This window comes from Sciurus carolinensis, chromosome 14 (genome assembly GCF_902686445.1).
Source record: "Sciurus carolinensis chromosome 14, mSciCar1.2, whole genome shotgun sequence".
Taxonomy (NCBI): domain Eukaryota; kingdom Metazoa; phylum Chordata; class Mammalia; order Rodentia; family Sciuridae; genus Sciurus; species Sciurus carolinensis.
The window spans coordinates 23,284,313-23,308,114 of NC_062226.1; the positions used below are offsets into that span (position 1 = coordinate 23,284,313).

At 41.2% G+C, this 23,802-nt stretch overlaps 1 protein-coding gene and 1 long non-coding RNA gene across 2 annotated transcripts; one reads left to right on the plus strand and one right to left on the minus strand.

Annotated features, from left to right (window-relative positions):
- Positions 1 to 1,722: 1,722 nt before the first annotated feature.
- LOC124964901 (uncharacterized) lies at positions 1,723 to 10,242 on the minus strand. The gene is made up of 3 exons (XR_007105047.1): positions 10,111 to 10,242; positions 3,482 to 3,789; positions 1,723 to 2,499 (listed from the first exon to the last, which is right to left on the minus strand). It is a non-coding gene; the product is annotated as an uncharacterized LOC124964901 (long non-coding RNA).
- Positions 10,243 to 10,824: 582 nt separating this feature from the next.
- Txn (thioredoxin) lies at positions 10,825 to 21,647 on the plus strand. The gene is made up of 5 exons (XM_047525717.1): positions 10,825 to 10,981; positions 15,080 to 15,184; positions 15,590 to 15,649; positions 20,860 to 20,925; positions 21,443 to 21,647. Exons 1-5 carry the CDS (start codon positions 10,958 to 10,960, stop codon positions 21,503 to 21,505), a joined length of 318 nt encoding a protein of 105 aa, XP_047381673.1. The 5' UTR covers positions 10,825 to 10,957; the 3' UTR covers positions 21,506 to 21,647.
- Positions 21,648 to 23,802: the final 2,155 nt, after the last annotated feature.

Genomic DNA, 23,802 nt, shown 5'->3' on the forward strand with positions numbered 1-23,802 from the left:
GTGAATTATTTAGTAGTTTCTGGAATCAACAGGAATTAAAACAGAAAGGAACCTGATGTAAGTAGAGATGAAACCCCTGTTCCTTAGTCCTTGGATTTCTATAAGAAAATTTTGGTTGAAGAAGGTCTGATTATAGCTGCATATCTAATCTTGTTCTCAGCCCTGTGTTTTGAAGAAAAATCTGATACTTGGATCTCTGTGGGCCTGATCCTTGAGTCTTCCTCCCAATTGATTACAAGCTCTTGAAAGGAGATAAGGGTGTGGTCAGTTACCTCTGGAAGGCCCCAAATTGGAAAGTGCTTGAGAGAGGAACTGAGGAAAATGTGGACTGCCTAGAGAGATAGATAGTACAGGTGGAAAGCGGCATGAGATGAGGTCATGGAACAGGTGAGGACCAGATCACCCGTGGTCTTGTGATGGGTCTTGGTCAGTATGAGTTTTATTCAGAGACGAGTGAAAAAAATCACTGAAGGGTTTCAAGTCAACTAGCGATGTGCTCCAGCTTACATCCTATTGTCTGAAGAATGGATTATAGAAATGCAAGCAGTAGCAGAGATGGATGTGGCCATGATCTAGATCAGAGTAGAAGTGGTCAGAAGTGCAAGTAGAAATTAAGTAACGTGGATTAGTTAAAAACATTTTGTGGTATGGGATTGACACAAAATATGATGTCTTCTATCTGGCAGATACTACTGGGTATGTCCCACCAAAATCCATTCTTCTTCTCTATAATACACAGAATCCATGCATTTACCTGGGCCCATGGCTACCTGGAACAAAGGTTAAACTTCCTAACCCCTCTTCTACCTATATCCAGCCACATAACTAAGTTCTAATCCATGGTAGGGATGTTATGTGTGCAACTTCTGGGACAGAGCACTAAAGAGAGATGTTCCTCCTTTTCTCCTCCCCATCCTGATGCTCAGCACAACCATGAAAATAAGGACTAGGGCACATGGCTTGCAAAGATAGTCCCAGAGAGTCTTTCAATCCCTGTAAGTACACCAATTTGCAATATAAGTTCAATATTTCCACATCCCTAAAACTGTGACTGGTCCTGTGACTTTCTTTGGCCAGTAGTGCAGCAGAAGAGATGCTGTGGAATGTACAAACCTAAACATCAGGAAGCCTGAAAGGTTCTACCCTGGCCATATTCCCAACACTGCCTTGAGACCACCACATAAAGAGGCCTCGTCTGACCTACTGGCAGATGAAGGGTCATGCGGAGGAGAGCCCTACACTCCAGTCAACCAACCACATGAACAACACCAAACACAACATTAGATTCTTTAACATTTAAATTAAATTTCCTGGTTTCATTATTTAAAAGTTTTATCAGACTTGAATTTTTAGATGAATCAATATAAAAACTCTTCTTTTAATTCTCTTAAATGATTTTTTATATTTTTTATTTTTATAGAATGCATTTTGATTCATTGTACACAAATGGGGCACAACTTTTCATTTCTATGGTTGTACATGTTGTAGATTCACACAATTTGTGTAATCATACATGTACATAGGGTAATGATGTCTGTCTCATTGCACCATCTTTCATACCCCAGCCCTCCCCCCTCTCATTTCCCTCTACACAATCCAAAGTCCCTCCATTCTTCTCTTACCTCCCCCCAAAAAACTTTTTTAAAATTTTTTCTTTAATTATTGATGGATCTTTATTTTATTTATTTATATATGGTGCTGAGAATCGAACCCAGTGCCTCACACATGCTAGGCAAGCACTCTACTACTGAGCCACAACCCCAGCCCCAATATAAAAAGTCTTAAATTTGAAGTTAAACATTTTTTTAATCAAAGGAAATGGATTATAAATCAAGATGGAAAATGACCTAAGTATTCCTCCCCTTCTTTTCTTCTTACTTCAAATACCTTAAATACATTTATGCTTCTTATCTATTATTTGATTATAGTTAATTTTGATCAGCATAGAAGTGAAGCTATGATGGAAAACAAAATTGGTTTAAACACAATTAATTCAAATAATACTAGGTTTCATAGTTATTTTAGCTGAAACACTGATACCACTCCAAGTTCTTCCTGTTTGGCCATTTATAGTTTTTGTTTGTTTTCTTGTCTTTTTGCAGTGGTGGGACTCACATTTACAAGGCAAGAACTCTACCATTGAACTACACACCTAGCCTAAGTTATAAAACTATAAATATACTGATCAGTGTTTTTCCTTTTTTGTCTGAAAAGCACCTTTCTAAACCAACATTTGTGAACTCTTAGAAATACTTTTGTTAACTCAATAATAACAACTTTTTAACAATAACAATTTTACATGCATCAGGTTCCCCAAGGTATTTTTTAACAGCAAAATGAAGACAACTTCATGTCTGAGGAGTGTGACACAGGATACCGTTTTAAATCATGTTGTCTCTTCAATTCCTCTTTGCTGTTGAAGATTCTTGATCAAGGACTGATCCGGTTCCCCTAGGAGGAGTGTTATCAGGGACTCGATGCTTCACAAACTGTGCCAACCTAGCAATGATAAACAGAAGCTAAAGGCCTTTACAGCATAAAAATCCAATAATGATGAGTTATATCTTGGCCCATGCCACCTTGATTGTATCTCAAAGTTGCCGTGGCCAGGAACAAGCACTTAATTACTTCTTTGTAGTCGAGGGATTCCTAAATTGTTCCAAGACCTGAGATCCTGGACAGTCACATATTACAATTGAACTTCTACTTCTTCTATGTCTAAAAGATCCAAAACTCTCATGAGATCTATCTCTTTTCCTAAAAGATTAACCTGGTCATATGAATAACTGTGCATAGTTGGGTTGTTGAGTGCCACAGAATGATTTGGCACACTGATGCCTTCATAGTTAAGGATCAGATAAATAAAAATTACATACTTCCTGGTTAGTAAATAGAGTTCAGCAAGTTGTCCTCTCTGCAGGATCCAAATTGATTTTAGGCTGAAGACCAGTTGTTAATGGTACTGGGGAACGACATTCTTCCTGTGTCTGTTCATACCCTTAGGAGGGAGAAGGGTCCCAAAGCATGATGACAGAAACTGGACTCATTTCTATTGGAAATGGTTTTCTTTCCTTTTCTCTCTCTCTCTCTTGTTTTTTGTTAATATTGTGTGTGTGTGTGTGTGTGTGTGTGTGTGTGTATATATATATATATTTTTTTTTTTTTTTGCTGTTGTTATTGTTTTGGTACCAGGGATTGAACGCAGGGGCACTTAACCACTGAGCTACATGCTGTAATGAGACAAGGAAATAATAGGAATTGCTATCATTGTGTTATGTAGTAATAATAAGCTGTATTTGGTATTTGCCTGGACTTGTAAAACTAAAATCATAACAGGCACCTGGTGACACTTGCTGTGTGGCAGGATGACACTCCTGAACAATGCCGATATGAACCTTTATCTATGATCTGAGTGGGGGCTCCTAGTCTAGTCGTGTGCTGGTCTTTATGAAGCGTGACTGGGCTGAAAATCACTACTTACACCCCTGGGCTTTTGGAGCAAACTGTCAGCAGCACCGTGACCAGAGGACTCCATGTTGCTCTGTCTCTTGGCTGCCCCAGCTGCTGTCCACTCTACTGCTGATTGCTGATCGACTGTTGTCACCAAGGCCAGATGATTGACCACCTCTCCCAAGGTGACTACTGCCATCCACTCAGCTTACCAGACACCCGAGGACATCCGAAGACATCCGAGGAGCTGAGAGAGGTTATGGCTGAGAAGAATCCCCTTGGTCTTGCTGCCTGACTTCTTGGCTATGAGACGTTGCATTAAGTCCATGGGGTTGGACTCTAGGTGAACAAGGGAGTGAATCTTCAGTGTATTTGTTATTTGCTATTATGAGGAACGTTAAGTCGAGTGTGCACCGCATGAATAAAATCTACTTGTTGAAACCAAACTTGATTTCTTTCTTACTCACTGCTCGCGACATATGCCCAAGCCCTTTTTTATATTTTATTTAGAGATGGGGTCTCACTGAGTTGCTTAGGGCCTTGCTAAGTTGCCGAGGCTGGCTTTGAACTCACCATCCTCTGCCTCAGCCACCTGCGCTGCTGGAATTACAGGAGTGTGACACCCACCTGGCATCCTTCTCTCTTTTTACACTTTTTGAGGAACAATTATGTGCGTTAGAATAATTGGCGAAGGCAGAATAGATATCCTTATCCCCCACCCCATCCCCGTTTTTTTACAGTTCATTTTCAGTATATTCCAAAGTTACACAATCCTCACAGTTATCAAATTTCAGAATATTTTCCACAGTTATCAAATTTCAGAATATATTCAAGACCTAAAAAGGGAGGAAAAATTTTTTAAAAACCTCCTACAGACCTGTTAGTAGTCATTACCCATTCTTATTCCCCTTAGTCCCTGGAAAAAACCAAGGTACTTACTGAGTGTATGAATTTCCTATTTTGTACATTTCATGAAATGGAATAATACACTGTGTGGCCTTTTCTGTCTGGTCCTTTCACTTACCATAATGTTTTCAAAGTTCATCCACGTGTCCCAAGTATCAGAACTGTATTCCCTTTTATTATGGTCAAATAATTTCCATCAAATGGGTATCCTATCTTTTGTTATCCCTTCTTCAGTGAAAGGACATTTCTACATTTTGGCTATTAAGAATAATGCTACTATAAACATTCTTGCATGTTTTTTATGTGCACATGCATTTTCTTTTTGAGTACAAACCTGAAATATGTTTGCTAGATCATGTGGTAACTGGGTTTGACTTACTGAGGAACTATCAAAATGCATTCCACAGCAGTTGTACCATTTTTTTTATTCCTAACAGCAATGTATAAGGGTTAGAATTTCCCCACATCCTCCCCGATACTTTTCTGCCTTTTTTATTATAGCTAATCTTAATCGGAGTAAAGTAGTCTTTCCGGTTTTGATTTGAACTTCCACATGGCTACTGATGTTGGTCAGATTTTCATGTGCTTATTGGTCACTGGCAAACCTTCTTTAGAAAAATGTCTTTTCAAATCCTTTGTTCATTTTTTTAAAATGGCATGTCTTTCATGTTGAGTTGAGAGATTTCTTTGTATATTCTAAAGGCAAGTCTTTTATCAGACATAGGACTTACCAATATTTTCTCCCATTTTGTGAGTTATTTTCTTCTTTTCCCTGATGGTGTCCTTTGAGGCACAAAATGTTTTAATTGTGAAGAAAGCCAGCTCTTATATATTTGCATAATCTTTGGGTATCATGCCTTAGAAATCTTCACCTAACCCAAGGTCACAAAAATTTAGTTATCTTTCCTCCTAGGAATTTTATAGTTCTAGGTCTTTGATACATTGAGTTAACTTTTGGAAGTGGTGTGAGGTAGGGACCAAATACATCCTTTTGTATATGTCCCAGAACCAAATGTAGAAGTTGACAATCCTTTTCTCCACTTAATGATAGTTTTCACTGTAAAAATCATGTACTTCTTTTATTAAATTTACACCCCAGGAATTCTTTGTGAATTTTGTATTTCAAGATTATATCCCACATCCTTGCTAAACCTGTTAGTTTTAACAGTATTTGTCCCTCAAGATTTTCTCTATATGGGATCATGTCATCTACAAATAGTTTTCTTCCCTTCCAACCTGGATATCTTTTATTTTTCTTGACTAATTGCTCTCACTAGATCCTGCAGTATAATGTTGACTTGAAGTGGTGAGAGTAGACATCCTTGTAATTTACCTGATCTTAAGGTCTGAGTATTTTACCCTAACATTTCTAAGCTTTGTGCAGCTCTTAAAGCATTACTGTGGATGGCTTGGATCCTCCTGGGGTGGTCCTTTGTAATGAATCCATCAGGTCCGTTTATTGTAGTTTTCCCTCCCTGCTCGCTATAGTTTGGATCTTGAATGGCCCCATAAGATCCATGGGTTGATTGCTTGGTCCCTAGCCCATAGTGGTATATAAGCTGGTGGAATCTTTAGGAAGTGGGGCCTTGTGCAAAGGAAGTTGGGTTACTAGGACTGTGCACTTGAAGGGGATATTAGGACCCTGGCCCCTTCCTCTCTCTCCTCTTCTTTGGCACACATGTACATGTGCTCATGGGCTTCCTAGCTGCCATAAGGGGAGCAGCTTGCTCCACCATGCACTCCCCACCATGATGTTCTGCCTTGCAAAACACAGGCCCCAAAGCAGTGGGGTCAACTGGCCATCAACTCCTGAAACCATAAGCCAAAATAAACCTTTCCTCCTTACAAGTTGTTTATCTCAGTCATTTTGCCACAGTGACAAATCAGACTGACATGGTGGTTCTCCAAGTCTTTGGATTCAGGATAAGCTTAGTAGGTATCTAATTAAATTATATTGTTTAGCAGTTACAGCCATTTGAAAACTACAAGACCTATGAAAGATTTATCTAACTTTTACACCCACGCTTGTGTTAGCCATTTTTTTTGAGACAGGGTCTCACTAAGTTTCCAAGGCTAGCCTTGAACTAGCCATCCTTCTGCCTAAGATTCCTGAATCTCTGGGATTAGGGTGTTATGTCACCATGGTTGGCCTCCACTGGGGTTTTGAAGGACTCTAGAAGCAGTAATGGAAAGTATCTTCTAGAATTCCTGGCCATGATATACATGGTGCATCGTAGGTTATACTTGACAAACACTGAGGTAAGCAAAAGTTTAAAGCAAAAGAAATATCTAAGAATACAATGGTGCTTGCCAAACCCAGAGGGTTCCAAGGTGCACAGTGAAGGGCCTTAGGGGCAGAAAGGGGGGACTATTTGGCCAGATCAGGGAACGAAACAGGCAGTGGTGTGTAGGATCAATTATTCACAGGGTTTATTATATTATCCGAAAATTACATTAAAATACTTAGCATTATGTGCATATGTAAATATACCACAGTGAATTCCACCTTTATGCATATGTATAAAGTGCCAATCAAAAATAAATAAATGAGCAAGAGGGAGATCAGTAGAGTAGAAGGGAACGGAGGAGGGGAGGAGGAAGGGCAAGGTGAGGCACCAGTTACACAATAAAAGTAAATCAAATTCCACACATGTATGATTTTGTCAAAATGAACCCAACTACTATGTATAACCATAATGCTCTAATTTTAAAAAAAATAGCATTGAGGGGGTGTATGTGGCTCAATGATAGAGCACTTGGCTAGCATGCACAGGACCCTGGGTTCCATTCTCAGCACCCCAAAAATAAAGGAAAAAATACTTTGCATTGGAAGTGCAATATATATTTATGTCTTTTTAAAATCCAAACAGTTTATATTTAAAATATTGTAATCTATGGTGTCCGTAAACTAGCATAAAGGATGTTAGGTATTTTTCACTAGTGAAATGAAAGGAATTCAAGATTTGTGAATGGGCTGGAAGATTGTACTGGCTCTTCTTTTCTCCATGAATAGAATAGAATTGGCAAAGCCAGGTGTGGTGGTGGCTGCCTGTAATCTCAGTGGCTGGGGAGGCTGAAACAGAAGGACTGCAATTTCAAAGCCAGCCTCAGCAAGTTAGCTAGGACCTAAGTAACTTAGAGACCCTGTCTCAAATTAAAAAAATAAAAAGGGCCGAGGATGAGGCTCAGGGATTAAGCACCCCAAGATTCAATCCCTGGTACCAAAAAAAAAAAAAAAAAAATGCTGTGAGCTCTTGTTATGATAAAATGACCTCTTTGAACTTCATTTTCTTCCCTGCAAAATGGGAAGCATAGTATCTATCTCTAAGGGACACTGAGAAGGAGACACACCTGGCTCTGGGCTGACATAAAGGATTGTCCCACAGTATTTATTTGTTCCTTTTCCTTCTACTATTTTATCATTGTACTTTGAACTTATTTTATGTTCTCATCTCAACTCTTTTAAAGGTAGTTCCAAGGTTTTACTTCAAAAGACTGTGATCTCCCCAGGTTCATCTGGGTGTGTTCCAGGACTCTAGTAATCATTCAGCATTTCCAGCTACATCAAATTAATGATCCAAGAAATCTGAGACCTGAGAAATGCTTGCTTCAGAAGCCCTGTGGTTGTGTTTTCTTCAAACCGGGGTGAATCCCCAAAGACAGCCAATCTAGATCTCCAGTCTCTCATGGAGCCTCAGACTGAGCTGAGCCAGAAACCTGAAGCAAGCTCATCACCCATGGTCCTTATTTCTGCTCTTCTTGACAACATGAAAATATCCTTTTTGCTCCTCCAGTATCCATCTCCCCTCTCCCTGGTAACCCCCTAGATTTTCTCTACTGATCCAACAGTTGAAGCAAGGCTCACTCCCCCTTATTCTGCCCCCATCACATGCCAATCAATAAAGGTCAACCTCTGGGACATTTAGGAGAATGAGAAGGATGCTCTTCCTGCAGAGATGCCCAATCAGAGGAACTGAAGCCTGGTGCTGCCTGGGCCACTCCTGGGTAAAGCCAACAGCCTATCTGAGAAAAATACAATCAAAATGGCACCTGTGACAGTTTTAGGCACCTGGAGTTCCTGGCAATAAGAGTTCCTAATTCTCTTTTGGGTTTATATCAGTTTTAGCTAGATTTCCTTGCAACTGAGAGTTTTAATTCATACATAAAGCCAATCCCCCATATAAAGACCTATTAATTCCCCTCCCCACTTCTCTTCCTCTTGCCCCTCCACTTCTCTGCCCAAATGCGTTCCACTCTCTGGGCTGCCCCCAACAATTTTCCTGCACCTAGAACTGAAATTCTAAGGACTCAGTTTCCCATGGCCCTGGAGGTAGGGATGCTTGCTTCTTAGGACCAGATCTAGCCCACTTTTCTTCCACCCTCAGAGAGAAAAAAGTCCTCTTCCTTTGAGAATCATGTTACAGAGCTCACTGTTCATTACAGATTCCCTGATCACTTGATTTTCTTAGGACTAACACCTGATTTACAGTCTCCCGTTTCACCCTAGCTCTGTCGTCATTCCATTTGGGCTTCCCCGACTCGACAGCCTGTATTCACAGTACATGTGGCACTCACTACCCACCAGACACGGTTCAAAGTATATACACAGTATTTTAACTCACTCAACCCTTGTAATAGCACAAGGTGTTATTATCCCCATTATAGATGAGGATGCTGAGGCACAGAAAGGCTATTTACACTGGCCTAGAGTTACCCAGTTAAGAGAGAACGAGAATGAGAGAGTCTAATTGCAGAGTCCAGCCTCCCAGTTCCTTACTGTCTGCATTTGTCGCCTCCAGTTTATTTTGGTTCAGTGGAGGTGAGAGGTAGTCAGCATTTCCTGCAACTGAGTCACATCGCACATGTGGGAGGTCTCTGGAGAAATGTCAGCTGAGGGTGTCCTGAATGACCATTAGAGATCTGCAGTTCCTCTTCCTGCAGTTCAGTGATTTGTTGTCACTGCATATACAAACTCACCAACTAATAGATAAGCCAGAAAAGGGGACTGCAACTGGACTGAGAACCCAGCAGTAGAAGGGAGTTACAGATTCTGCCCCCTGGTGCTCCATGGCGCTCCTCTCTGCCACAGTAGTCCTTAATCTTTGCAAAGTTTGCTGCATTCAGGGCAGTCCATTCTCCCAGTGTTAGGGCTGTCCTTAGAATGTGTCCCTTGTCCATATCTTCACCTATGACGCCAAACTCCTCAGCCCTCTATAAATTTTGCACAACTGGTTCAAAAATTCTGGTTTTCTTCCTTCCTCTCCGTTTGAAAGAGCGGGGAGGGGAAATCCAGGAGGTATTTTCACCACCCCATCCAAGTGCACCTAGATGCAGCTTCATCCAAAGCTGCTTAGCTCTGAAAAATCCCTCCAGGATTTTCCCTCCCAGGTTTCTGGTTCTCATTCTTCTCCACCTCCACTTCTTCCTCATGGACAGGCCCTCCCGGTTTCCCATTACCAGCTAACATACTTATCTTACACCCAGTCCTCCAGACCCAACAGGCACACGCATCCCTATATCGATACAAACTGTTTCAGTCGTCCTGAGGTAGAAAACACTCATGCAACTGTGTAAACATAAGGTAGCCAAGTCAGGCGTCTCAAGATACCAAGCAAGCCTAATTAGTACTCACAACGACTATAATTACAACGATTTACTGAGTGTTTGCTATGTGCCAAGCGCTGTCCTAGTCGCTTTACGATCCCTTAATCCCTCAGAACAGCACCACCAAAAGATCGAGACCGTCAGGATTACCATTTTAGAGAAGGCAAATCTGTGACCCCTGGAGATCAGGACTTGCCGGCGTTACAACTGTGTAACTAAATTGCAGAGCTCATTCCGGCTGCTGGTCAAGAGCCCAGCCAGTCGCCCCGCCGTCTAAGAGCACTAAACTGATGTGTCACTCGGGAGCAGTGGTTCATCGGTGAAAGTGAAAGGAAAGGAAGGAAGAAGAGAATCGTCGCGGTAAAATCCGGAAAGGAGGCAAGGGAGCTCACAGAGATACTTCCTCGTCATCGTTACTCAGCACTTTATGGGGCGCACGATGTTGGGGAGCCCAAGCAAAGCCAGCCTTTTAGAGGAATCCAGCCCTGCCGGGGCCCCAGGACTGTACCAATTTCCAGCCTGGGCGTGTTCAATTAAGGCTGGCTGACGCCTTCCCAAGTGACCAGGGAGAGACCCTGTAGCCCTGGGACAACCATCCGCCTCCCACCGCCGTGCAAAGTGCAAGCGCCCTTCACGTCCTGCCATCGCCCCCACAGAACGTTTTCTGCCGGGAAAGGGCAGCACCGAACCTAGGTTTCAGGGCCTGAGCTGGGGGCGGTCCCCGAAGCTCCGCCCCGCGCCTGCGCCAGCCGAGGTCCGGGGAGGCGGAGCGGGGGCCGGGGCCCAGCCGCAGCGCCTTGGCGGGCGCGGGAGGCCGGAGCGGGCGCGCCCCCGTTACACGCACGACGCGCGCGGCCGCGCGCCCCGCCCCACGGCGCCCCGCCCTGTCGCTATAAAGCGAAGGCGGGCTGCGCGTTCGCCTCTCAGCTCTGTCCGGCGCCTCCGATCCGCTTCCGTCGTTTGCAGCAGTCGTTTGTCAGACCCCCCAACAGCCAAAATGGTGAAACAGATCGACAGCAAGGTACGTGCGCCCGGGGAAGGCCAGGACGCAACGCGCAGCCTCCGTAGCTGGGGAAGGCGATGCACCCGGAGGTGGGGAGGCTGCCCCTCTGCATCCTTGGGGGAAGGGGACGCGGTGGCTCGGCCTGGGACTGAGAGAAGCCGGGCCCTGGGCGCGCCCGAGATTGTCGAGCATGCCTTGGGGGAGGGGAGAAGAGGGAGGAGGGCCCCCTGGAGGACAGGGTCCGGGTGCCTAGCCCGGTCCGTGCCCTGTGCACCGTGGAAATACGCGCGCGCAGAGCGCTCGGAGGTCCCCATACTGCACATCCCGCAAACCCGGGAAACCTCGATTGGAGAAGGGAGAAGGGATGGACAGAGTCCGCCCTTGTCCCCTATTCGCATCCAGATTCAGGTTCAGGCAAGGAGATGGAGGGGCCATTGGAGAAGGCGCGGGGTCACTGGTCACCACTCTGTCCGTATGCATTATAGTCACCCGCGTGGGGTGCGGTGAGCCTCCTAGGGAGCAGGTCTAGGCCTGAGTCTCATCTATTATATCACTGCCCGGCCCCAAGCATGACGCGTTCCTTTTCCACGCAAAGTGGTTCGACCGAACCCGGTTGGAGACCCTCGGGAGCGTGCCCCAGGTGGCTCCAAGGAAGTGAGGTCCAGGCCGCGCCCGCGGGACTCCTCCTCCTGCGGCGCAGGGCGTGTTTCCGGCAGCGCTGGCTTTGGAATGACTCAGTCCCCAAGGCTGAGCCCAGCGGCCTCGGTTGCCCTACCCATCCGTGGTTCACCCACAGTCAGGTTTTGCCGGAACCCGGAGCCCCAGCGTGCGGCTCTGCGCTCATCGGCCATTAGGCACCCAGCTGGTGGTACTGTCCTTTTAATCATGCCCAAGAGAAAAAGTGTTCCCGTATTCGAAAGTTATTGCGAGCTGAATATCCTCCTGACTGGGAAACCCAGAGCTTGACATATTGTGTCTGTACTGTAGCCAGTCGAAAATGTTGTTAAAAGGAGAGTCAAAGTGAGTGTAGTAAGTTGATAAATGGCAGAGCACTCGAGAACATTTACCCTGCGGTGCCCCCGCCCATCCCGAGGAGGCAGGGGAAGGCGATCTTGGTGCTCCCGGTCTTGAGTTACCTGTTCGGTGCGAATAGGCCTCAAACAGAAGTAGTTACCTGCAACGCGTGTGATGATCTCTGATCCATTTGTTACTTTGGTTATTATTAACTCCCAGCTTCTTCTGGTTGTTATTGTTTTTTTTAATTATATAAACTTTTATATTAAAAACAGCACCCCCCATTTGTAGATAAAGAGATCCTTAATAGTGAATTTTGTTCCATATACATTTTTTCAACATCTGTGTACCACAGCCTGTGCCTGGGAAAGGGAGGTAAGTCAGAATTTGTTCTCCAGCGTCTGGCCACTTCAGTGTAACCAAGCTGGTGGAACTCATTAAGTGAGCCAGAAGACCTTGGAGTGGCCTGTGTTAGTTTGCTCAGAACCCACCCACTACAAACAGAAAGTTGATTTTTGGTTCCTGGGGCACACCTGCTCTGACCTTCCCTGTTGTGACTAGGGTAGGGATGACGCCTTCCTCCCTCTCCAGTAAGAAAGGTGTACAAAGGTGAGAGGACATTAGTTACTCAAGAAAGCACCACAGCTTGGACCCCAAAGGCTTTAGCAATCAAGTTTTTTGTTTGTTTGTTTACAAATTATTTATTTATCTTGGTACTGGGGATTGGAACCAGGGATATTTTACAACACTGAGCTACACCCCCTGTCCTTTTTATTTTATTTTGAGACAGGGTCTTTCTCAGTTGCTTAGGGCCTCACTCAGTTGCTGTGGTTGTGGTCAAACTTTCAATTCTCCTGCCTAAGCCTCTTGAGTTAACTGGGATTACAGACGTGTACCACCACATCTAACTTTAATCTGATTATTTGTCAATACTGAAGAAAGTTTAAATTTTCCTCCTGGTAGGTTGAAGTTGGTGCAAGTGTTTCTGAGGCACTGTGTGGGGCCTCTTCCAGACATGAATGCAGTAATGAACCATAAGTGCCATAAGGAAGAAGAAATCAGCAGTTTTAGTTTTCCTTTTACTTTTTCCTAAGAATGACACTATCATTTCTTGAAATTCTTACACATAAGGCACTTAACTAAACGCTTTACAAACTTCTCATGCTTACCACCTTTGGAGTTGAGCGAGTTTAGGAAAAGAGGTGTTAGACTCTACTCTTGTTTTATCTACCCTATGTTTTGTTTCCATATTATTTGTGTCAGTGATTGAATCATGATTGTTAGTTTCTGGGAGCTAAAATTGTGACTTGCTTTTTCATAAGATAATCTTGAATAATTTTCAAGTTGAACCTGTTTTAGGCAAACTTAGGTCAGAAGAGAATCTTAATGAGAGTTATACATGTACCTGGCTCTGTAACTGTCCACCTAATCTAGAGGACCCCTTGTCAGAATTTTAGGTAGTTTTGCTTGACTTTGATTCAGAATTGTTTGGGGAAATCCTTGAGGATGTTTGAAATATGGTACTTTCAATCTTCAAAGTTAATCGTATCAAGTTTTTGATCAAGGTCACTCCTTGATTTTTTTGTACTATCTTACCAGAATCTTGCAGTAAAGAATTAATTGATCAGATTGTTATGTGCCTGTATGGATACGGTATAGTGAACCAAATCATTACCAAAAAAAAAAAAAACTCGTTTGAGGTAAAAATCATCCTAGGGACATCTTTGAATTAATTTTATTTGGAACAACCAGTAGTGGTTTGGAAAAATAATTTCCATACTTCTACTCTCTGTTGCATCCCTTTCCCTTACCCCACACGCCCAGATCTCTCCACACCCAAAAGTCGTGTTGATGGGTCTGCACAATTGAAAAGGTTACCAAAGCATGCCATTCCAGTCTATACCAATCTCACGAATGCCATTTGTAAATTATTTCTCCAAAACATGAGGTGGAAATTTAAAATCTAGGAAAATAACTGTAGTTCTTGAGAAACTCACATTAGGCTTTTGTTTTGGATGTGTGTTTTATTTATTTACTTTCCTTCTTTATTGAACCAGATCTAATAGAATTCTTGTAGGAGAAGAGAATATTAATTTTTGATTAAACCAATTTGATCTGCATTTCTCTCTTGAAGAAAATCTAGACTTCAGATATATATGTTTGTGCTTTGATTTATCTTCCTTGCCCTGGTTTTGGTTTGGGTCAACAATGAATGTGGTTAAAATGAACCCCTTGTAACTAGACTGTTAGGTTTCTAGGGTTACAGGATCAAGACCATTGATAAATAATTCAGGGAGGAGGTGGTAAGGGATCTCTTGATCATTACTGCTGGGAATTTTGTTTAATATATATTCTTTATGCAAAATGTTATCTACAGAAAACTTCCTTCATGAGAAACTAAAACTATGATTCCTTTCATGAGCAATGATGAGGGCATTATTTTGAACTAAAGGGCAAAAACCAAAGGTTGATATGAAATGTCATCTCAACTCTGGAAACCAAACAGCCACACATGCATATGCATATGCACACAAACCTGAAAATATGTTTACATCAGCAGCAACTGAGTGTTAGGGGTTAGTTTCAGGATTTTTTGTTTTTGTTTTGTTTTGTTTTAGCTCTTTGCATATTCTTCCATAGACTAATCAGAAGTGTTAACTTTTCTTGGGAGTAACTTGTTTATTTTTCAATGGCTAAAATCTGTGTCCTTGTGACTTCTTCAGTTGCAGTGACCCTCTTCATCAATCCATAAGGATTTAGTGACTGTAAGCCAGATACCTAGATTTGATATGGAAACATTGTTAGTACAAGTGTTATTTTTTATTTTCCTTTCATGTGCTTAGTTTGAATATAAGTCAGCCAGTACACGATAATTTATTAAACAAAAAAAGTGAAGACATTAGTATCAGGAACTCTATGCATTCTATTTTGTTTCGTCTTCTTAAGTGACTGACTGGTGTAGGATTCCTTCACACCTGGTTTGATTGACTGGTTTGGGTTTTGCTGAAAGTGGGACCTCTGAGTTGTACCTAGTGTCTTCAAGTCTCCGAAGCTTTTGAAAATGAAACTATTCAGCATAAGCTTTTCTTCCACCCTTTGTAGGAAGCTTTTCAGGAAGCCTTGACGACTGCAGGAGACAAGCTTGTAGTAGTTGACTTCTCTGCCACGTGGTGCGGCCCTTGCAAAATGATCAAACCTTTCTTTCATGTGAGTATGAGTTCTTGGTATTTTTGGGTCAGTAGTCACCAAACTAGAAGAGAACCGTTAAAGGGCTTGGGGGGAAGTTTTTATTTTGCTGGATCATTAGTCTAAAAGTAGTAGCAAAATAACTTAGATAATGTAGGTTCCATACATATAGCCTGTCGAAGACAACTCTCAGAAGTTAATTGCGTTTATCTGAAATGGTTTTGCTTTTCTTCAAGTTGACACATGGGTCCAATTATTTTCCATGAGGAAAATCTTGATTCAGAAAAAATGTATTTTCTTTATGCCTACCTGCTCCTTAAGTTAAAATTTTAGATCTTTAGTTAATCTCTACTTTTATTGACTTTCCATTGAAGAAGTTGGAGTATATTGATTGCCATTTTGGATTTTTCATTTTAAATTTTCCAGTCCCTCTCTGAGAAGTATTCCAATGTGTTGTTCCTTGAAGTAGATGTGGACGACTGTCAGGTACGTAGCTGGAATCCAAGAGACTATTGAGCTTTTTCACCTTGCCTTTTTCTCTGAATAGCATAATGCTTTTTTTAAAAAAAATGTGTCAAGTAATAGTAGAACTGTAATTCTATCTAAAATGTTCTGTTTCAGATAGGTGATGATTATCTCAATCCTAGGTATCAGGAACTATGTGCATCACATCCTAAAATAAACATAAAAACAGATAAGGCGCATGATTAAGACTTCTGAGTCTTATCACTCACCCACCTTTCCAAGCCCCTACATTCTACCTGCCATTCTGAGATGCTCAATAAATAGAAATGGAATTGGCTACAATAATTAAATCCATAGGCTTGATGTACCATGAGCAAACAGGGTGCCTCAGAATGCTGAGAGTTTGGGGAAATTCCAGGGTTGGTTTTATTTAGGAGATTCTTGTTCTGCACCTGATACACGCCAGGCACTGTTCTGTATCCTTTATAAGTGTGGATTCATTTCATTCTTTGCGCTGATGTCAGCCCCATTTTACAGATGAGAAAACAAACACAGAGAGGTTGTCTTTGGAGTTGAAGAGAGTACATGGCAGAGCTCAGATTGAAAGTGAGGTCATCTGACTGCCCTGCCCTTGGCTTTCCCACCACACTTTAGAGGATGCTGTCTTGTGGTGGATGCAGATTGAGTTCTTAGCACATGGCCTTACTGCTCACACAGCACGCTGAACTTGGAGAGCCTGTTTGGGATGTAGCATATCTGGACATCTTTACAGATGTGTGAGCATCCTAGGCAGGAGCAGTTAGGACTATGTGATATGGCAACAAAGGTACTGGACCTAGGTTCTCATCCTGGTTCATCAGCTTCTGCTGGAAGCCAATCTCCCATCTTCTCAGAGCCTTGGCTATCTGTCTACAGATCACCTGCCCATATACCTTCCAAGGTGCTATTCACTGAACAAGCCGGGGATGCCAAATAAATGGGTGTATGGCGTTCCACAGAGGGCCCACCAATGCAAGAGTCCTCTTCTCAGCACACTGTCCCATTTCCTGCCTTGGAAGACGCCTGGCTTTGCTTGCACGGCCTTCTCTCCCCTGACCAGCCTTTCCTTTCCTGACTATCTCTAGTCAGGCTTCCCTTTTTCTCTGTGAACTCTTCTCCAGTTACCTGCTTTTGTTCCCCAAACTACATTTGTTTCCTTGGCATCCCCCTGATCCATCTTTCCTTTTGTATTTACGGTAGTGTTGTGGGTTGGATCCTTCACCCAGATTGCTTGCTTTATTTCCCAGTTCTGACCCTCATTAACAGTGGAGACAGGGTTAAGTTATTAACTTTTCTGTGCCTCAGTTTCATCCTCTATAAAAGGCAGTGTCAGGTCAACATCATAAAGTAGTCACCAGGATTCTATGAAGTGCTTAGAATAGTGCCTGGCACATTCTAAGGTACAATCACTGGTACCCAGTGATTCTTATCTATGGTTATGCAAACTCTGTATCCCTAACCCAAATTCCAAACTACTCTGAAGTCCAAAACATGTTGAAGACTGACATCATGTTCAAAAAATTATGGATTTTGGATTTCACTTTTTCAGATCACACACACACACACAAAGGAAAACCAGTGAAATCTATACAAACATTTCAAAATCCAAAAAGCTCTGATACCTGAAACACTTTTTTGGTCCCAAGCATTTTGGATAAGGGATGCTCAACTGTACTGTCTATGAACAGACTTGTTTTGGGACCAGGTATGCAATGAATGAATGTTATGGTTCAGTAATAATTGTTCATGTTTGTAGATGGGGAGGGAAGATCCTTATTCCCTGTTTTAATAAGCTCGTAGTCATTTTTTCTATATGGTCACTTTAGACAGGAGTAATTTGCCACTGGACTAGATAAAGTGACTGCTACTGACCTTATCACATAAAAACATAATTTTTATTATAAAGTAATAATATGTGCCAGATGCCATGGTAGGCCCTTTGCATGCATGATGTCATAAAATGTCCTCAGTAATTATGAGAGTCATTTCTCTTAGCACCCATTGCCTGGGCGAGGGGACTGCAGCAGCATATGGGCTGACCTAACATAAGAGTAGAGCAGCTCCCTAGATTCTGCTGAGGACAGGTGCCCTTCCTACTTCCGTCTTGAACCTTTGGGAAGTAGATGTGTAGAACAAGCAGGGACTTCCCATGAAGCTCCTCCTTCATGCCTGCTTGGGGCACACTTAACCTTTCAAACTTGAAGTGACCCTCTGACAAATTGGGGCCCTTTTTTTTTTTTCTTTTTTTTTCTTTTTTATGGTGCTGGGGATTGAACCCAGGAACTTAGGCATGCTGGGCAAACACTCTACCAACTGAACTATGTCCCCAGCCTGGGGCCCTTTAATTTTGCTTCACTATTCTAAAGTTTGAGCTGGGCACGGTGGTGCACACCTGTAATCCCAGCAGCTTGGGAGGCTGAGGCAGGAGGATCTCAAGTTCAAAGCCAGCCTCAGCAACTTAGCAAGGCCCTAAGCAACTCAGCAAAACCCTGTCTCTAAATCAAATATTTAAAAAGGATTGGGGATGTGGCTTAGTGGTTAAGCTCCCCTGGGTTCAAGCCCTGGTACTTAAAAACAAAAAACAAACAAACAAAAAAACTTCTAAAGACTGAGCAGCACAGATCCTAAACTCTTAGGAAGAAATTATCTTATAGATATAACAGATGCCAATGGACAGTTAGAAGACTGACCTGAATGTGTAATATGGTACACAAGGAAAATAATTTTATATTCACAGAAAGTTATGAGGACTAGCCCTTTTGAAAACAACAGACTGATGGTTTTTCTTTGATAGCCAACAGGGTGTGATACTTATTTTGTAAATTAAAACAAGAAACAAAGTAGCTTAGACGTGAATATTTTGCAACCTTGGGGAATGCCATGTGTTTCAATTTTGGTTGGAAGAGTCAGCAATGAGTTAACAATAGAAGTGACTGATTTGTTAGCCCTGAAGCCAGTGAAATTAAAGTTCATAAGGTTAAGCATAGTCCTGTTCCATTTACTAATAAAAATCTAAGTTGGGCAAGACCCTAAAAATGGACAATAGGTCTGTGGTTGCCAGGGTTTCGGTGGAGCTGGTACTGACTACAGGGGCAGCTGGTAGAAATTTGGGGGAAGGTGAGGGAACCCTTCTGTTTCCTGGTAGTGGTGGTGACATGACTGTGCATTTGTCAGAATTCACAGTATTTGCGCACCCTCCAAAAAATGAATTTTTCTATAAATATTTTTTTAAAATCCATTGTTTATAAAAAACAGGAAGTGGGTGGTGGTGTTGGGAGCAGGCTAGGATTCTGGTTTTAAAGAGAGGGGTGGTTTGTAAAAACTTAGAATTAAGAATGTTTTTTAAACTCAAAGGAAAATTTTTCTGTAGTGTGCATACCTTTCCAGTCACTACAAGGATAGGCCAAGTACTCTGTAAAATGAGAGCTGGGAACATTAGTGAGAACCTGTCTCTAAAGAAGTAAATAAAATTAAAAAATGGCTGGGGAGATAGCTTAGTAGTAGAGCACTCCTAGATTTAATACCCAGTACAAAAAAAGATGTAATTCCTCAGTAGCAGCGCACTTGCTTTGCTTAGCAAGTGTGAGGCCCTGGGATCCCCAGCATCGCAAAAACAAACATGGGACAACAAAATAAATAAAAAATAAGACATTAACAATAGATAATAAAGATTCAATATAGTTAATAGAACTATCAAACTTTATTGTGGTCCATAAAATATTTTTAGTAGATGGTAATGTTGTGTTTGTGGGCATTGATCAACATTAATAAAATATCAGTACTACCAAATTTATGTAACTTTAACCCAATTTCAACAAAAACAGATCATGATGTTCTGAAATAGTATTGCTAGGAAAATTCTGGAAAGTTGTTCTTTTTTTTTTTTTTTTTTTTTTAAACAAAACAAATTAGGGAGAGAAGTTAGCCTCATCTCCATAAATATAGTGTATATACTAACTGCATTAATTAAAGCATTGTGATCCTGTAACCATAGTAGGTTGAACCATGGGAAAAAACTAGAAAGCTCCCCCCCCCCAAAAAAATAGAACCAAATCTCTTTAGCCATGTATTAATGATGAACCATTTTGGATTAACCATTTGCATTATTATTTTATTTCCAAATAAATCTAAAAGAAATGTAAAAATAAAAATCATAGGAAATATTGAACTTGCAGAAATGTTAGGCATTGTGAACACCCTATCTCATGTAATCTTCAGTAACAATTTTTGACCACTGAGGAAATGGACCTGGAGAAGCTCGCAGAGCTGAAGTCTGATTGGTGCAAAATCTATAAATCCTGTGCTTTCAAAGGATGGGGGTAGGTTAGGACCAATGGATCTGGTTAAATCAACATCTTAATCTAGCTGGCAAAAATCAATGTAAATACTAGTAAACTGATAGAGGTTCCCTGGAAAATAGTTTAATAATATGGATCTGGAGACTTTAAAATAAGGATGTTATTTCAGCGACTCTACTTCTAGGGTTGATGAGAAAATTGAATCAGTGAACACAGATATCTATATTCACAAGTATGAACCTAATTGGAAATAACCTAAAAGCCCAACATAGGGGATTAAATTACAGTATAGAATCCTGTGTCATCTTTCTAAATCACTTTCACACAGTGAAATGAGAAAATTCTTAATATTTTAACTAAAAATTTACTACGTAAAATGTGACTGCCATCATTAAAAATAAAATGTATAAACATAGACGCTTATCTCAGAACATTAACACCACTTCTCAGTGATTTTTTCCCCCCAGTTTTTAATGATCTATTTTCTTATAAATTAAACAATTATATAAGACTCACTTCCATTCATTGGGATCTGGTGTTTTCTGCTGGTTAGGTCTTTGGAGTAGCTCTTTGATCACTAAGTTATGAGTAAATGTCTTGCCCTTATAACCATCATCCACATGCCCACACCCATACAAGAAGATGAGAGAAACTAGAAACAAGAACTAGAGAAACAAGAAACAAGAACTGCTAGTTCTGAGGAAGAACCAGAACAGGCTTTTGTGCTGCCATTGCATTCATGATCATTGATTTTCATATGCTACAAAGTGTCAGTGCAGAGATGTGGAGTACATAATGAGAAGGAATCTGATTTTGGACTGTTTCCATCAAAGTTCAATCCTCAAGTCTTGTTTTTATCTTCTCCCCTGCTTCCTGCCCTCCCCACCTCCCCAGGATGTTGCTGCAGAGTGTGAAGTCAAATGCATGCCCACCTTCCAGTTTTATAAAAAGGGCCAAAAGGTATGTACATCTGACCTTTAAGAAGACTAGCAGACCAAAAGGAGGGCATGTGGTATTAATGAAGTAATTGAAGTGACTTGTCCCTTCTTAGTGTAGAGCATGTCCCTATTTTCTGCATTCAAGAGAATTCAAATATACCATTTTTCATTGAGTCAGCATAATGTGATAACCTAACTAATACTTGATCTTTGATAGAACTAGACTCTAAATCCCTGAGATTGGTGCTTTATATTAAGTATGTAGGATTTATATTAAGTATGTAGGTCATTAATCATTGTTTAGAGGTAGTTCTGCTAAAAAATTGTACTTCAGCCTTTTGCCTTTGATTGAAGATTTGTTCTTTTTGTTGTTGTTTGGTTTTGACTTTTTAATTTAAAAGGACTGTGTTATTCAGTGAGATTTATTTAAATAAGATTCTTTTTCTCCCCCTCCCCCATCCTTGCCTCATTCTGTGATCATATGTACAAAGTACAGATGTAATGCCATATCTAACGTCAGTTCAATATTTTCTTAACAGGTGGGTGAGTTTTCTGGAGCTAATAAGGAAAAGCTCGAAGCCACCATTAATGAATTTGTCTAATCGTGTTTTCTGAAAAACATAACCAGCCGTCAGCTGTTTAAAACTTGTAATTTTTTTAATTTACAAAAAGTATGAAGTATGGAAGCTATATACCCAGTTGCCATCTGATTATAAATGACAATAAAATATTAATTCTACCCTTTTTAAAACTGTCTGGTGTCTGAATAGCCTTCAAAATAAATAAGAAATGACCATTTAATGTCTTTATTTTTTCCCCCCAGTTATGGGGATTGAACCCAGGGCTTTGCACTTGATAGGCAAGTCCTCTGCCACTAGGCACCATCTCCAGCTCTAGCTTTTTTTTTTTTTTTTTTAAAGATAGGAGTCTCACAGAGTTGCTCAGGTTGACCTTAACCTTGTGATCCTCCTGCCTCAACCTCCCAAGCATCTGGAATTACATGTGTATACCACCATGCTCATCTAGTCACGTATTCGCTGTTTTGGTAACTGAATAGCCATTAATTATTTTAAGATTCTAAAAAATCATTACTATCTTCATGTATTTCTGGAAAAATCTCAATTCAGGAAATAGAATAGTATGTTCGAATTTATTATTTTGTGACTTCTGTGAATAGAGAAGACAGCATTCTCCGTTCTAGGAGGTAAATCAACTCTGCTGTCAGCATGAACATGGCTGTCCACCCAGGATGGAAGTGTTTATGTCTAGTATAAGATTTCTGTGCCAAAGGTTATAGTCTACCATTAATTATGTTACTGATAACAGAGTCCTATGATATTGACTAGAAATTCTTCATAGTCCACTCAGAGGGGAGTCACCCCAAACGTTACCATGAGGACTTGGGTTCTAAGACAGACTTAGGCCAGATAGAGACTCCGACCTGAGTGCTAAAGTATAAACTGCCAGTTATTCAAAAAAGACTGTTTCTTGTGTCCTAAACAGCAAGGGACTGGGAAACTGCTGGAAGAAATGATTTTCAAGTTTAATAATGAAGTTCATTTAGAATTGAAAATATGCTAGGCATCCTCCTGTTTACATTTACTCTATGTAACAATCCTGTTAGGTGTAAATATTGTCATCCCCAGTTGCCAGTGGAGACAGGAGAGGTTAAGTAACTCCTGTAGTGATACACTTATCCAACAACAGGATCTCTCGGTGTAGGGATCCAAGTGCATGGTAAAATGATGGGCCCTACCTGGCTTTGTTGCCTCAGATAAAATCAGTGATGAATGTAGATGATCCCTCAAAACTGTGAAGAAATCCCCATAATATGCCAAGCACCGTACTAGGCTTGGAATATGACTGATCGAGACCTCTTATCCTCGTGCAGCTTACACTCCAGCTGGGAGGCAAGTGAGTGAATAATAGACTGCAGTATATTCTATGAGGCAAAAGGAACCAAAAGACAAGACAGAGTAATTGAGAGATGTAATTGGGGAGATGTTGATCAAAGGAAATGAACTTGCAATTGAAAAGTAAGTAGGTTCTGGGGATCAGCCTCCATCCTTATCAATTTTTCGGCATCCTTCTTTTCTGAATACCAGTCCTTTGTTGATTGCTTTCTGTTGTAAATATACTCTCAGCATGAAGCTTGTCTTGTCGACCACTTCGTGGGTTTTTTGAGTAAATGAAAATTACTTTGCTATTGATGAAACTTTGCAGTCAACTGGATTATCATCTTTAAAATTGGAAATGTTTTTCACAATAGTTTATGGCACACACAATTCCTACTCAAGTTTTCATTTTCTTCCTCACATTTTAACTAGTAAACAATAAAAAAAAAAAAACTTTAATCACACAAGTAGGTGATAAAATTTGAAAAATTTTAATAGCCAGTATTAGGGTGTTAAATGAACATTGAAGTTCTCTTTAAGTGAAATACCAGTTCTTCCTTTAATTTCATTGCTCAATATATTTAACATTTATTGTGATAATGCTAGGTTTCAAATTCGATTTCATGTCTTCAAGATTTTCAAAATGATAATGCAACTAATTCTGAGAATGCAATGGTGCTTTTGGAAGAGTCATGCCATAGCCATGCAGAGGGCATGTCAGTGACAGTTGATCAAAAAAATAATTATGTGAAGACAGTTTTGGGGCTACTGCAAGGACAACCTGCAGCATCTTCTTCCCCAACCAGCCACACCTTTATCAAGCTGCCTGGGCCATGTTTTCCTTTTGCACCTCTGTGAGTGCTTCGTCTACAGTAGGCAGCAGAACACTGCAAACTTGGCTCAGCTCAGTAGATTGCCCACGTACTTGTAGCTGGAACCTCGGGTCCAGGCAGCCTGGATCAATGGAAGATGAATAATTTATGCCACACCTGTACCCAGTTTGC